Consider the following 15,507-nt stretch of genomic DNA (forward strand, 5'->3'; position numbering starts at 1 on the left):
TGATCAGAAAGAGAAAAAGAAAAACATTTTTTGTTTATATCAGCATAATATAACAATAGCAAGACACTGTCCTGACATGAAATATGCGTCTGATATGAAACGGAAACACTTATGTAAAAACAAAACCTTTAACTTATAGCTTGGTCCTTGAGCAATTCTTATAGAATTTGGAAAAAAGTATTCCCGCATTTTCTGATTTCGGAAAAAAGGTCTTACCGATTAACCAATTTCGTCAAAAATGATTAAAATAATAATTTCCTTATTTTTCTCAACTTGGAAAAAGTTTCCCCAATTATCTGGTTTCGGAGAAAAATGTATAACTGATTTGACAACTTAGGAAAAAATATTCCGATCTCAGAAAAAATGTCTTCCCGATAATCCGATTTTGGAAATTTTTTTTACCTGATATGGGTACCCTTCATACAAAATTTGAGCTCAAAATATTAAAGTGGTAAAAAGTTAGAGGAGGTGTCCTTTTTTTAAGCGGTGGCAAAATGGATGACATAATCAGGTAGTAAAACACGTTTAAGATTCTCTAAATTATTACAAAGTGTGTCAGATGTTATTACAAAGTGCGACAGCTCTTTTGTACTACATAGTGCGTCAGCTTTTAGTATTACAATGTGTGTTAATTTTTATTACAAAGTGCGTTAGGTCGTTTATTACAAAGTGCATCAGTTTTTATTACAAAGTGCATCAGTTTTTATTACAAAGTGTATTACAAAATGTGTCAGGTATTACAAAGTGTGGCGTTTATTACAAAGTGCGTTAGTACACCCTCGAAGTTCTTTTTCAAAATATGAAAATATTTTTGGACATACTTCTAACTGAATAACGTTAGTATTTGTAGTAAATATTTAACCAGGCTAGTAACCAGACAAACCCTAAAGTTACGTGGCGAATTGTAAGAAAGTGCAAACCGTTCAAAATAAGTAGCCTGAAATGTAGACTAGTAAACCACGTCGTTGTATTTCGCTGCAGATTAAACTTTCAATGGGATCTATTTTTCTATATGTTCACTGAATACAACTGAATACATGTCTTTCCAAACCACTCTCCCGCGGCAATTTCTATTTTTTATAAGAGCTCTTTATTACAAGCACTATTCCCGCGTTCCTGTGTCCAAGGAAAGACAGACGCTTGCTAGTCTACCTGAAATGTGACCTTTGTTTGAACGAAAAATTTGAAATCTCTGCGTAAAGACAATTTTGTGAACTCTAGATCTGAACTTATCTCAAAATGCCGGCACATAAACAAACACCTTACTCGAAAACTTCGATTCTAATGATTGACGTAGAATAAACGTAGAATTTTGTTTTGATAGTTATTTCTAATCAACTGATGAATGCGTAAGCTAGAAACTTTAAGTATTGAGAAAAAATAGACCGTTTCTTAAACTTTATGTGGTTAACCTGGTTAGGTTAGTAAATATTTAGAGTTGACAGATTTTAATTAATTTTCGGGCAAAAAAGAACCAATGAACCCTGAAAATGAAAGATCTTCATTAATAAAGGAGAATTTTTGGTGGAGAATTAATATTTTGGGTATAAAGAATAAAAGAGGAGAAATTAAAAGGTTAAAAAGTAGGGTGCGAATTACACAGAAAATAAGTTAAAATGTAAAGTTTCCCAAATATGCCCTTGATTCGAATAACCATTATTTAGTCCAAAGCTATTTTAAACTCTGCAAAGTACATGTTTTTTCTTTTATAAGCATAACGTTTATAAGCATATGCAGGCTCAGTTTTTGGTACCTAAACAATGGCTCTATTGTTTGAGAACAATAGAATGCTAAGCATAATGCGAGCCTGATGTAGGGGCAGACACTTGCTTATAAAAAAAAAACATGTATTGCTGCTCACAAACAACAAAATTATGAAAGTTACGAATTCGCAAATAAATGAAGAAGCATGTTTTGAAATTGAATTTTCATGTAAATACACGTTTTTTTATAAGAACATCCAAACTTTTTGAAACCTTCGGATGTTCTTAACTTTTTGAGTTTTAAGCCTAAAAATGTTCTTATTAAGATTTTGACTATTTTGTAAATATTTTTGACCATTTTCCTAAAAAAATAGCGTATTTTTGAGTCCGCAAAGCCTTTAAATGTTCTTAACTTGTTCTTAACATTTATGCCAGCGAAGCCTTATGTTCTTATAAAAAACGTGTAATATGTGTGAATTTATTAAAAAAATAATCCGAAAAAGTATTCTCCGTTTCTTTATTATTTACATAGAGACAATACATAAATTTACGTCATGAGCCCCAAAAGTCTAAAAAAAGGGGTTTCAAAAATGAAAATCAATAACTAATTTCTACTCAAAACCAATCTATTTGAATAAAAGAATTCGACAATTTCTTGAGAAATCAAGAAATATTTGACGGCACTGTGGAATTGGGGACCCTCTAAACGAGGCTGAAAGTCATTAATAATGCTTATTTTCAATAATCTGAAATAGTTTAAAATGACTAAAGCACCTTGATTGAGTAAAAGATTGTTCGAACCTAATACAGTATAAACCGGTATAAGCCTTTCCATTATGCGAACCTGCGAATGGTCCTTCATCAATTTGAATACCTTTCATCAAACCCACCTTTGCACTGTGAAGGAGGTTTATGGAGCCTTTTGATGCCCTTGGTAATGCACAACCGTGTCTCACAGTCCCGGTGGAACTTTTTTCCTCAGTGTGGATAAAATTGAAACCCCAATGGGGATAGAAATTCCATTGTTCCAAGGTTAAAAAAACCAGTGCGATTGGTTTTGGAGTGTAATTTTTAAACATTAGATTTCGAATGGGGATGAACTCAAATACAATTTCCCAGTGAATTCCAACGTATTTTTCTACCGGGGACGAAATTTTCCAGTGGGGCTAGGGCCCAGGGGGTCTGCGACACAATGGTGTTAGGGGCCCGTGTTACTGTGGTTCACCACCAATATTTTTCATACTTTGAATCTTTTTTTTAACGATATCTGCAGGCAAAAAAAGTGCAAGTTGTAGCTAGGCCACTTACCATACTGGCGCAAAAATGACACATTATGTTATCGTCAGAATATTTTTGAGTTAAAAAAATATTGCTTAACTTGGGAATAGGAAAATTTCGACGATGATCAGAGACTGCAATCAGAATTTAAAGATCTCACTAAAATGAATCGCTGCATACTTATACGCGATAAATTTGGCATAGTTTTCAAGATTCAGTTTTGAGGCTTGCTCGTGATTCCATTCTTCTTTAGCATGGCTTAAAAAATCTTTTTTCTCTCCCGGGGTCATCGTTTGAAGATTCGCGAGAAGGTTAAAGAATTGACTTTTATCGAAACGACATTTATGGTCCTTCTTTACAGAAATGCTCAGAACACTTCGTGTACCTTTTTGATGGCTTCTGGAACACGGCAATGAATCTAGAATGCGAAACCTTCCTTTATTTTCAATCTGTAACATCTTTGCTGCTTGATATATTACAAGGTCTTTAGCTATTTGCAACTGTTTATGTGATTGTTCTTCGTGTTTTGCATTCCATTCATTCAAGTCATCATGCATAAGGAAAACAGAAAGTCGGTAAACCTCAAACATAAATGGCAGGATGATATTGGTTTCACCAAATATTGAAAATGTTGTCCAAGGTCTACCTAGGGGAAACTCTAAACCAATTTTCGTTGCAGCTTGTAAGGTTAATAATTTACGATCTGCAGGGCATTCTTGTTGAACACCAGATGCGAGGACCACTTGATTAAGATTGAGGGTCCATAGCCCTGGTGTCAGTATCGAATCAGTGTCTACATTGAGAATATATTGATATTCCTCAAACATTTCGTCGATACCTTCTCTAAGAAACGGTAAGAGATTATCCAATGAAGAGAATCCATCTTTGAACGTATTGTTCGATTGAGGTATTCTCCAACAAGCTGACCGAAACATGATTTCATCTTCGGAAATCCGTGTTTTCGTATGATTTGTATTCTTCAGCTGATCAAGTTGAAGACGAAATTCGGAAGCATCTTTGTTGTTGTTTTTATCGACGAATGAATTCAAGGTAGCGTCGTTTTGTAAGAGTTGGTGACGAGTAGCCTCTTTTCCATGGTAACGGAAAATTTGGCAATCAACTGGTATCTGTTCGTCAAATGATTGGTCAAAAAACACAATCAGGTCGATGAGATTGATAGACGGTTTAGGATTCTGATTGAAGAAGATCTGCAAAGAGAGAGAATCAAAATGGTTTAAGTATAACATAAAGTTGTCTCACTTTTTTTAGTTGGTTTGGTTTTAGAATTGAATTGAGAGCCTGCTATCTCTGATGGTATATTCATTCCCCTATACAGTTTTCTAGTTATAGTCTAAAGTATGCGATAAAAAGAGTGTTACACTTTTGCAATCTTTTACAGAGTCTCCGTAACTCGAGCCATCGATGCTCAAACACGCAGTCGATGATCGAGTTACGGAGATTGCGAGTTATGGAGTTAGGTTTAAAAGACATTGTTAACTGAAGAAAATATAAAACTTGTTTTAAGGAGGCATTTGAATTATAGAGGTTCCAATTAAGGAAACTCCACTCTACTAGTAATATCCTAATCAAGAATTCCAGAAAAGCGCGCAAATTCAACCTGTTGATGAGATTCAACATATTTCCATGATCCGTACAACATCATGTTGAACTCGTACATTTTCTGCAAATTGTTTGGTAGGTACGCCACAACCGCCATTCTTGGTGGAGGAGATCTTGTTGAAACTTTCTCCAATGCGTCAACATTACCTGCTAAATTAAAAAAAAAAGACAAGTATCTGGAAAAATATTTACAAAGGGATTTTAAGAAGGTATTAAAGTCATGTCGTTCACTTTAAGCCCGCCCCGGGCGGGGGCTACTAAGTTTGCGAGGTGACGGGTATATTCGAGCCAAAAATCGAAAATCAACCCTTTGAAAGACTGAATTTCGACGTTTTTGACAATTTTTGTCCATTTTCGCTCGTTTTTTGTCCAAATTTTGGAAAATCATGACCCTTTGGGAGAGGAAATTTCGATTTTAGACCCTTAAAGAGACTCAACTTGCTTTTTAATGGTTTTTGTACCCCTTTGAGAGACTTTCGAGGATTTGAAAAAGGAACCCTTATGACTCGCACATACGCAGCACCCAATTTGCCCCCCCCCACCTGGGACTTTTAATCTTTGTTTTAGTTGTCGGCATTTTCGACCAATTCTTCAAAAATTATATACTATAATCTTTGTTCAAATTAATCATTCTAAAAATGTTGAAAATAAAGATTAAACACGAGAAATAAAAAAATTGAGCATTTTATCCATTTATGCTAGTAACTTCATCTTTGGTACTTTGGTACTCGCTTTGGTATAGCAGTTCTACGAAGCCTCCTGACTTAAGCTATATATTTATATTTTTCACATAAAATTATCACATTAAAAGTTCCAACCTCTAGAAGGTAGAACGTTGAAAACTGTATACCTTGCACTTGTAGACAGAATATTAGCGTCAAAAATATCTTGACAAAAATAAAAACATATTTGTGGCAGTTACAAAACATCACTTTGCTTTCTCTTCCCTCGATCAAACTTCTCTGTAAACATTGTAACTGTCACTGTCATAATTAACCAAAACACAAAAAGACAATTAGATAAGCAAAGTTTCTTAATTGATAAAATATGGTATCTAGGCTATTATAACGAAAGATAAAGAGGTCATTAAGTAACGATAGATAAAGCACGACGACGACGGATGAATTTCTCGAAGTGGGGGGGGGGCACCTTAACGGCCAACGGGGACATACCACTGGAGTTTAAAAAGTAGATACTGCCAGATATGAATGTTTGGTAAATTTGGGATACCTTGTCAGAACGAAAAATTGAGAAACTTTCCCATTTTTACCCTGAAAAATAGCTGAAGGTTGACGAAAAAATTAAAAAATTTCTAATTTCAAACTTAACAATTGTCCAAAATAACCAATAGCCGACCCTGTCAAATACACTTCTTGAAAATTAGTAAATTTGGGACCCTGTCCGATATATGTAAAGCCTAAAAAAGGGACCCTGACTAGCGGCACGTCCCCGTACCCAATTTTGCCTAAGTGCCTCCACCCCCCAAGCCATTGTTCGCGCAACAACACGATTTTTCGTTATGGAAGCAAAGCGGGTACAATACGCGAAGGTAAATCTGCCTTGCTTTCTGACCAGCCTCTGTAGAAATAACCGGGATTTTTCATATCGTTAATTGCGTAAAAAAGGCTGGTGACGTCTAGTATAACTGTAGAAAAGTGAAAACATGAAAGAAGGCAAGAGGAAATTTGTCCGTCGTCGTTCTTTATCTATCGATCGTTAATTATTAACCTCGCTATTAAAGCCACAAGTTGAAACCAAAAGAAGTGATAAAACATTCCCCTTATAATTGTATTTCATATAGAAGCTATTCAAATCAAAAATTATCAAAATTAAATAAACGATTTAGAATACGTAAGAAATATGATAGGTATGATAAAATTCCCAAATCTTATATGTTTCCATAACTGTGTCCTTATTAGAGTTCAAGATTTTAAATGATGAAAAAATATTTTTACGATTTTTACGATTTTTACGGGGTTTTAATCAGGTCTATGATAAGTTTAAAGTAGTTTGAAGTTCTAAACTTTTGGTAAGCAAATTTTCTTGAGACTTCTTTTGCTAATGCTGCTACTGTATGCTTTTACACACGAAAAAATTAGACTTTATCTAGAAATGTATTTATATTAATCTTTAAAAGGCTTGATATCTAAATTATCAAATGATGAAAGGGCAGCAAGATCGCTAAATCGAATGTACAGCGCTACTTAAAGTCCTAAGAACTAAAACTCAGTTTTAATTAACCAAATAAAGCGAAGATAAGCTAAAAATTTAAATCAAGAATTGAATAAATTTTCTTTATTTTGAAAAGTTAATAGTTTAAAGATTTCATAAGTTGTAAGTTTCCTTTATAATTCCTTTATAAAAGAACAGCCAGTCCCACATAATTCACTCCGATAGCAATCACCAGCGATAAAGTGAATAAAAACCAACAGAACACTTTGGTCGTCAGTGAAGTTTCACATAAACATAAATACAAAATGATTGGAACGAATGTCGCCAGATTGAACAAAAATCCTCCACCAAGCCAAGATACGAATTGCGAAAGTTTTGGAAATACAATGACAATCAAATTGCAAGCGCCAAAAATGAGAGTTCGTAGTATAAACCGCTTCCAACAAAATTCTATGAGAAAATATTAAAACCTTTGATCACAAATGTTTTAGTAGAATAACATTAATCTAAACCAGTAAGGATAAAAGTAAGAAGTTAAAATCCGATGGTATCGTGATTATCCCATGTTCGGCTTTTGAAATACAACCTTTGAACAATTTATAACTTTACTAAATAGAAATTCACTGAACTCCATTTAGGGTGGACAAAGATACTAATTTCAAAAGATTTGAGGACAAAGAATAATAAACGAAGATTGCGAATACAGGAAATCGTGAGAAAAACATACCATTCGGAACTGTGAAGACGGATTCCAAGTACAAGTAAACCGGATTACCAGCAAGACATATAGCACAAACGAAGTGGAGCACCAAAAGAGCTTCGATGATCTTGGCAAGTACCAACAAAGTAGAATTTTCTGCTCCCTTCGCTATCCTTTGTATCGTATCAACAATCGAAACTTCGATGACGTAATCACTGAATAACAAGTAGGTCACATAGCCTGCTGCACAGTATAATATATAAACACATATAGCTGATGTTGTGACTGTCCTATTAAGAGATTCAGTATCTGGATCTATAGCTGCCAGGCTCGGTAATACCAACATATATCCAGCAAGTGAGAAAAATATAGTGCCAGAAACTGAGAAAAATGTGTATGGTGGTGTGTAGTCTATCCACGGTAGTGATTTCTCTAAGACACTCTTTGTTAAAGGGTCTGGCGGCAAGATATTATTTGCTTGCACTATGTATCCTGATACAATAACCAAGAATAATGCAGTCACACTGAAAAAAACAGCTGATGGTCCAACGAAACCCAATTCTTTGAAAGAACCGATCATTTGGGTTGGTAGCAGTCCCAAAAATGTTATAAGTAGCCAAATGCGAGTTAAGTTTGATGAATTTAAATTCAATGGCAAGATTGGCAATGCAGATTCTAAAATGGTAGCAGCAAACATGGTACACGAAACGACGAGGGAAAGGTTGCTGGATATTTGAATGCAAGTAAAAAGCATATTGAGCCATGATTTCTTACCAAATGCACGTTCAGTGCAATATTGTAATGGTCTCCGCAACGATTCGTCATTTTCCGGGGTTTTGCTTAACAAATCACCAAATACGTAATTTGCAAGCATTGTACAAGCGTATGACAATATCAAATAGAAAAATAGCATCAGAAAGAATGAGCCTACCCCGACTTGTGAGACAACCCCAGGGAGTAAAATTGAAGCAGACCCGAAGATGGTGCCAGTCATCATCATACCGCTGACCACAGGGCTCATTTTTTTTACAGCGGAACTGGCGGTTTGCGGCGCTTTCTTTTTCATCTTTTGCTCTAAAAAAAAGAAATGAAAAAAGATTCTCCTTTAAATCAAGTCAACAGATCCCTAACATAAGAGAGTTAAAATTAGTTACAAATTTTTGCTATTCCATAATTCAATTTGATTCATGTTGTCTGGGCAACCGTTAACTTTTGATCCATAGTGTTTGTTGTTAGTGCCTTTCATTTCTCGTTCAAACATCATATCGCAATGTCATCCGTGACCAAAATGATTCTATCTAAAGTATAGACAACATACAGTAATACAAACTACTTATAAAGTAAAATCAGGAATGTTATTGCATTTATTGTTGATAAGAAAGAAATTAAATTTGTGGTTAGTTTCATACGACTAGATATTATCATGGAGGTATAAATGTATGTATTCTGCACACAATAAAAAGATTTGAGTCCACCATGATTAAATCTATCAGTAAAGTGTTTCGATAGATAAACGACTGATATAGTAAGAAGGATTTTTGTTACCTTAAAGAAGCTAATTTTAGCGGGAACTTATTTTCACGGTCGAAAGAAAAAAATATAAAAAATCGTGTTATATCGTATTTTACTGGAATTATTTTTGGGGGTTTTGGCCTATTTTGGGCACATGTCTTTCATTTTCCTACGGGTTTTTCAAATTTTTTGATAAAAAATGGCCAAGTGAAATTGTTTTAGAAGAAAAAAAATTCACTGGAGATTATTATAATTGGAATGGGAATAAAATGGAATTTCTTTTTCCTATTATCTACATATAAATCCAGGGGAGTAACTTAGGCGAAATAGGTATGTGCAAGCCATAAGGGTACCCTTTTTCATACGTCAAAAGTCCCTCAAAGGGGTACGAGTCGAGAGGTCAATCTTTCAAAAAGTCCCAAACTCACTAAAATCGAGAATTTCCCTCTCAAAGGGTCACGTTTTATCGAAAATTTTGACAAAAATCTTTCAAACGGACTCAAAAATGTCAAATTTTTTCTCTATATATAAAAAAAATCCTAAAAATCACGAATATTCCGACCCTTAGGTTGCCTGTACTAGATGACCATGGCTTTTTATTCATCGACACCGGTGATAAAAAATCGCATGTTGGGACAGAGATAGACTAAGCCTTAGAGGGACTACTTTAAAATTTTCTGATGATTGTAACCCTTAGCAGAGACTTACGAAGATGAAAAACCGATTCTTATCGTCTGCACATACCCAGCACCCATTTTTACCTAAGTACACCTTTCCTCCCTCAAAGTAGGGCTAGAGACGATCAAAAATCACGAAAAATAGCAAAGATGGAAAGTTAAACCAAAGACTTTATCACGATCAAATTCTTGCACAAAACTATTTTCAAAAGAAAATAACTCGACTCTTCTCTATGTTGCTATTGGAAAAGCATGTTAACAACAAGCTTTGAAAAATACTGTCGTTACCCTGAATAAATAGAGATTGGATATCAAATAGAAACACAAGTTTGATAGAGTGTGTTTACAAAATCTACCCTCTGAAAATAATCAGATAAGCAATATTGTAGGGGCTCCCCCAGGGGCTGGCGTGACACGTGAATGAGCCTTTTTTCTGACGTGAGTACGTGAATTGGACTTTTTTAGCGCGTGAATACGTGAATTGAGATATCAGCGTGAACGTGAAAATAAGATTTTTCCACCGTGAATTCGTGAATCGAGATTTTTAGCGTGAACGTGAAAAGCAAATCATTGTCTAAAATACAAGGAAACTCTAAAAATCTGTAAACCTAAATCTGTAAAATTTCTTGCTCGCCTCGCTTGCATAGTCTTGGATTAACTTATTGTCATTCGAAATAACCAAAACTTTATAACATTAAAATCATCAAAGATATCTTAAACAAATATTTTCATTATTTTTCTGAGGGCGTATTTTTTCATTTTTAATGTCAATTTTTGTGATGCAAATACGAGAGCGTTTTTAGCCAAAACAAAAGAGTCTAGAGAAAATTTTCTCTGTCAGCGTTTAATAATGGTCATCTCTCCGTAGTCACTTATATTGTTACTATACAATACAATACACAAAATGATACTGCGTTAACTTAGAGAGATTTTTGCTCCTTCAATACTTTGCAAAAGTAGGTAGTTCTAAAACATCTCGTATGCATGCAGCATCGAAGAAGTAAAAAATAATTCTCATAGATAATGATGCACATGATGCCTTTTCAAGCAATCTAGGCATTCTAAATTTTAAAAGTTTTCTCTTGGGCGAAGCTCTTGGAATACCGCACCGGGTACGGCAGGTACGTCGCTTGCTGTTTCAGATTTTTGCCAACAAATGGTCAGTGTTGAATAAAATCAAAGAATTGTGTGACCAAACAAGGCAGACTTGACTAACACTAGCGTATTAAGGTCGTTTTTTCAGTCATAAAAGAGCGAAAATTGTCGAAAGATTTCGCGCTCGCATTGCTTTTTTACATACATTTTTTTCCCATGAAATAGGCAGGTGTCAAACATTGGAATTTGCGTCCTCTTGTTGTACACTACCGCTCCACCTCTTTGAAGTTTTTGTTGAAGTCTACGGCTTCTCAAACCATGATTAGCCCAACCTCGATTTAAAATCAAAAAAGACCTTTTACGGGTCTGCGAGGAAGAAAATCCCACAACAACAGCCCACCCTACGCCAGAGGGGTAGTTTTTTGTAACTTTTGCGCGGCAGACCTAAAACATTGCTCTATTAAAGCTTAAATAGCTGTAAAAGATGCCTTAAATGATCGACGCTATCGATAATAAGGTCACAAAACTGCAAAAAACTTTATATTGGCGAAAATGTTTGGCATTAGCATAGGTCAAACCGTCTAAAGAAACCATAGAAAGGTCACAATCGATTTAACCAAAAATATAAAAGCAAAATTGGCACGTGAACGTGAAAATGGTTTTTTTCGCGCGTGAATACGTGAATTGATAAAATTTTGTGCGTGAATACGTGAATTGAGGGTCGACTGGGGGGGGGGGGGCTCATTGTACTATTTCTCCCATCCTCACTGAATCCCCAGCTATAAAAAAATGAGAATATATTAATCCCCATCGAGTTTTAGGCTGTTATTTTTACCCCCACTGGCATAGAAAAAAATGCTATCGGGTCTGTGAGAAGGGGTGTACAATTAGTTGCAAGTGGATAGTTTTGTCTCGTTTGGCAAAAAATTTCGTATGCAATCAATCGTTTTCCCTTCATTCCATGTCCGAGATAAAATTCTTTGATTCTTTCAAGTCATTTGAGACAGTAAAGACAAAAATGAAATTGTATTCATATCTTAAAAATATCTCGAGAAATCGCTAAAATTTCAAACCTCCGTTTTGGGGGCCATTAGAAAAATACTAGATTTGAGAGAAATTTCAAATTTAATCGACGTTTTGGGGGCCACATACTGTAGGGTTCAAAGTTTCTTTCAAAAATTACGGACTGTCCTTTTTTTTTGGAGCAGACTTGAGAATGCGAATGCGATCCACAAAAACTCAAAATAAAACCAAGCCTTTTGACAAAAAATTGTCTTGCTATTCGAGGTAAATCACTAAAATAAAAAATATAAAAAATAAATCAAAAATAAATCATAAATCAAAAATAATTCACAAATCTCGAACAAAATTTTCGAGAGATTTACCCCTCGTTGCTATTATATTAACTGAGAGGAGATTTTGCTAAATTTAAAAAGGCATTTGCTTAAATTTTGTCTTCCAAGTCGACTATTTGCAGATCAATCCAACAAAGAGACGCACCCAAAAGACTTAGAAATTATTTCAATTGTAAAATTAACTTCTCGATCTAAAGAAAAACATCTAACTACGACAAAAAAGCATGACAATAGGTAAAGCCTTGGAATTCTTGCAGAGTCCGGTGCGTCGACCCTTGAAAATTCGGGGGACAGATTGATTTTCACATCCGTTTGTACTCATAACCGCAGCAGGTCTCCAAGGTGAGCAGCATTTCTGAACAACAATTTTGGATTCTTGGATTCCCTTAAAATTGGATATAGAAACTTGGTGATAGGTTTCACAACACCAAACTTCGTAAATACAGTGTACATCTAAGTTTAAAAACTTTAAAAAGACACGCAAGCTTCGAAATAACTTCAATATGTTTGATCTTTTATAAAAGAACATCCAGTCCCACATAATTCACTCCAATTGCAATCACCAGCGATAAAGTAAATAAAAACCAACAGAACACTTTGGTCGTTATTGAAGTTTCACATAAACACAAATACAAAATGATTGGAACGAATGTCGCCAGGTTGAACAAAAATCCTCCACCAAGCCAAGATACGAATTGCGAAAGTTTTGGAAATATGATGACAATCAAAGTGCAAGCACCAAAAATGAGAGTTCGTAGTAAAAACCGCTTCCAACAAAATTCTATGAGAAAATAAATAGTCTATTTTAACAAATATCGTATTACTTCGAACGCCCCTTAGATTAAACGCACTTCCTAAAATCTTAAAAATTTATTTAACGCCCGGGCGTTTATTCGAAGTCATATGGTAGGGTCAAGAATTTTACAAAGTGTTGAACGAGGCTGAGGAATGAACAATAAATTTACCCTTAACAGAGATTTTCAGATAATCACTCTATCTCACTCAATTGTATGAAGGTCACCTTTCAACTTTTCTGAAAAATCACCCAAGTAGCATTTCATAACTAGCCCCTTCCTATCGTATCATACTACATATTCCTAAAAAAAGTCAAAGTCTATATTTCCTAGGGTGTTTTGGTAAAAATGACCCCAAAATCAATCAATGATCGACTTTCTACCAACTCCCCACTCCAAAGGAGTAAGTGATTTTTAAGGAGAAATATATAAAGCCTTACCATTCGGAACTGTGAAGACGGATTCCAAGTACAAGTAAACCGGATTACCAGCAAGACATATAGCACAAACAAAGTGGAGCACCAAAAGAGCTTCAATGATCTTGGCAAATACCAACAAAGTAGAATTTTCTGCTCCCTTCGCTATCCTTTGTATCGTATCAACAATCGAAACTTCGATGACGTAATCGTTGAATAATAAGTAGGTCACATAGCCTGCTACACAGTACAATATATAAACACATACAGCTGATGTTGTGACTGTCCTATTAAGAGATCCAGTATCTGGATCTATAGCTGCCAGGCTCGGTAATACCAACATATATCCAGCAAGTGAGAAAAATATAGTGCCAGAAACTGAGAAAAATGTGTATGGTGGTGTGTAGTCTATCCACGGTAGTGCTTTCTCTAAGACACTCTTTGTTAAAGGGTCTGGCGGCAAGATATTATTTGCTTGCACTATGTATCCTGATACAATAACCAAGAATAATGCAGTCACACTGAAAAATACAGCTGATGGTCCAACGAAACCCAATTCTTTGAAAGAACCGATCATTTGGGTTGGTAGCAGTCCCAAAAATGTGATAAGTAGCCAAATGCGAGTTAAGTTTGATGAATTTAAATTCAATGGCAGGATTGGCAATGCAGATTCTAAAATGGTAGCAACAATCATTGTAGCAGAGACAACCAGGGAAAGGTTGCTGGTGATTTGAATGCAAGTAAAAAGTACATTGAGCCATGAATTCTTTCCAAATGCACGTTCAGTACAATATTGTAATGGTCTCCGCAACGATTCGTCATTTTCCAGGGTTTTGCTTAACAAATCACCAAATACATAATTAGCAAACATCGTACATGCATAAGCCAGTGCCACATAGAAGAACAAAATAAAGAAATATGATGTGGTACTGATTTGGGACACAACCCCAGGGAGTAATATTGTAGCGGAGCCGAAGATGGTGCCAGTCATCATCATACCACTGACCACAGGGTTCATTTTCCTTGTGGTATCGGTTGTTGGCGGCGCTTTCTTTTTCATCTTATTTTTTTGTTTGAATCACTAATCTAGGAAAATGAAAGGTGAAGAGATACATATCATACTTTTTGACGGTCGATTTTATTTCATTTACTAGACTGTATACAATTATGGAACATTTCACCTAAGCGTGACCTTGAATACGTGTACAAACCTCAAGAAGCACTGTTCATTTTGATAATCACAACATATTCAAGTATACGCATGAAAAGCATTCAAAAAATATCAATAAACTCTCTCTCTCCAATGTCTATTGCTAGCATCAAAATGATCACAAGCTGTCGAAATTGGTGTATAATTAAAAAAGAAATTCTCTTTTTTTAAAAGAAACATCATTTTGAAATAAAAAAAAACATGCCTATGATTTTATCAAAAATATCTATGGTATTGATCAAAAGCTTAAAGAAATGATTTTATTTGAGCTCTCCATGTAGTAATATACCCGTTATTGTTTTCTGAATCGGTAGCTTTCAACTTCAGGACTTTTTGTCTGATTTAGTTTCAATGCTTACAAACAAATGTTCTTGTAAAAAACAAAAAAAATAATCAAATTAGCATGATCGCATGATAAAAACAATTCACTTGAACTTTATCGTCATGATGGCCAACCAGAGGAATGTAAAGAGATGGAAAAACAGCTTCTTGAAAACAATGGAAAAACGGCTCGTCATATACCAGGTCTCTTGCCATTAAGGGAGTTTATGTCGAGTAAATAGGTTTCTTTTGTTGTCGCTATAAAAAATGCATAACTACAGTAGCGTGTTGAGACAAAAATTTTTGTTTCAAGCCTGATTATGCGCAAACTTTTAGGGCCTATATTTTGGGTATACCTCTCCTATACGAAACGGTAGCTATATCTTCTTGCTCAGAATTTTTTAGCGACTGATATAACCGCATCATAATATGGAAAGCTACAGCTCGAGAAAGTTATAACTTCATCTTGATTTTACTCGACTTCTGACAGTTTTACAAGAACCAATTTAATATCATTGTGTTAAGAATTTCTTTTGCTATACATTGGTAAAAATATTGCTCCTTATTCTTAAAATATGAACTAGAAAGTAATAGGCAAAAAAGGAAAAAAAATAAATTAATTTTTATCGTCAAATCATGTAGAAACCGTCCGAT

The 15,507-nt window shown here is 34.9% G+C and overlaps 3 protein-coding genes across 4 annotated transcripts; all 3 read right to left on the bottom strand.

Annotated features, from left to right (window-relative positions):
- Positions 1–1,917: 1,917 nt before the first annotated feature.
- Positions 1,918–6,560, bottom strand: LOC136823590 (uncharacterized). Of its 2 annotated transcripts, none has more exons than XM_067079772.1 (3): positions 5,452–6,560; positions 4,600–4,748; positions 1,918–4,189 (listed from the first exon to the last, which is right to left on the bottom strand). In XM_067079772.1, the coding sequence occupies exons 1-3, from the start codon at positions 5,528–5,530 to the stop codon at positions 3,122–3,124; spliced, it is 1,296 nt and encodes a 431-aa protein (XP_066935873.1). In that variant the 5' UTR covers positions 5,531–6,560; the 3' UTR covers positions 1,918–3,121. The 2 variants fall into 2 exon arrangements, with proteins under 2 accessions (XP_066935873.1, XP_066935872.1); XM_067079771.1 differs by having other exon boundaries at positions 2,117–4,189; positions 4,600–4,751.
- Positions 6,561–6,601: 41 nt separating this feature from the next.
- LOC136823589 (sodium-coupled neutral amino acid symporter 2-like) lies at positions 6,602–8,543 on the bottom strand. Its single transcript, XM_067079770.1, has 2 exons — positions 7,501–8,543; positions 6,602–7,223 (listed from the first exon to the last, which is right to left on the bottom strand). Exons 1-2 carry the CDS (start codon positions 8,537–8,539, stop codon positions 6,958–6,960), a joined length of 1,305 nt encoding a protein of 434 aa, XP_066935871.1. The 5' UTR covers positions 8,540–8,543; the 3' UTR covers positions 6,602–6,957.
- A 3,467-nt stretch (positions 8,544–12,010) lies between these two features.
- On the bottom strand, positions 12,011–14,422 carry LOC136823591 (uncharacterized). Its single transcript, XM_067079773.1, has 2 exons — positions 13,347–14,422; positions 12,011–12,893 (listed from the first exon to the last, which is right to left on the bottom strand). The coding sequence occupies exons 1-2, from the start codon at positions 14,380–14,382 to the stop codon at positions 12,628–12,630; spliced, it is 1,302 nt and encodes a 433-aa protein (XP_066935874.1). The 5' UTR covers positions 14,383–14,422; the 3' UTR covers positions 12,011–12,627.
- Positions 14,423–15,507: the final 1,085 nt, after the last annotated feature.

The sequence above is a fragment of the Clytia hemisphaerica genome, unplaced genomic scaffold (genome assembly GCF_902728285.1).
Source record: "Clytia hemisphaerica strain Z4C2 unplaced genomic scaffold, Clytia hemisphaerica genome assembly, whole genome shotgun sequence".
Classification (NCBI taxonomy): Eukaryota; Metazoa; Cnidaria; class Hydrozoa; order Leptothecata; family Clytiidae; genus Clytia; species Clytia hemisphaerica.

What these genes read in the sequence shown, in the direction of transcription:
- LOC136823589 (XM_067079770.1), bottom strand. Translation starts at nt 8,539, where the DNA reads ATGAAAAAGAAAGCGCCGCAAACCGCCAGTTCCGCTGTAAAAAAAATG. An exon ending in CGTCTTCACAGTTCCGAATG is followed by an intron (nt 7,224 to 7,500) that starts GTATGTTTTTCT and finishes ATTTTCTCATAG; the next exon opens with AATTTTGTTGGAAGCGGTTT.
- LOC136823590 (XM_067079771.1), bottom strand. Translation starts at nt 5,530, where the DNA reads ATGTTTTGTAACTGCCACAAATATGTTTTTATTTTTGTCAAGATATTT. An exon ending in ATTCTGTCTACAAGTGCAAG is followed by an intron (nt 4,752 to 5,451) that starts GTATACAGTTTT and finishes TTTTTAATTTAG; the next exon opens with CAGGTAATGTTGACGCATTG. An exon ending in ATGTTGAATCTCATCAACAG is followed by an intron (nt 4,190 to 4,599) that starts GTTGAATTTGCG and finishes CTCTCTTTGCAG; the next exon opens with ATCTTCTTCAATCAGAATCC.
- LOC136823591 (XM_067079773.1), bottom strand. Translation starts at nt 14,382, where the DNA reads ATGAAAAAGAAAGCGCCGCCAACAACCGATACCACAAGGAAAATGAAC. An exon ending in CGTCTTCACAGTTCCGAATG is followed by an intron (nt 12,894 to 13,346) that starts GTAAGGCTTTAT and finishes ATTTTCTCATAG; the next exon opens with AATTTTGTTGGAAGCGGTTT.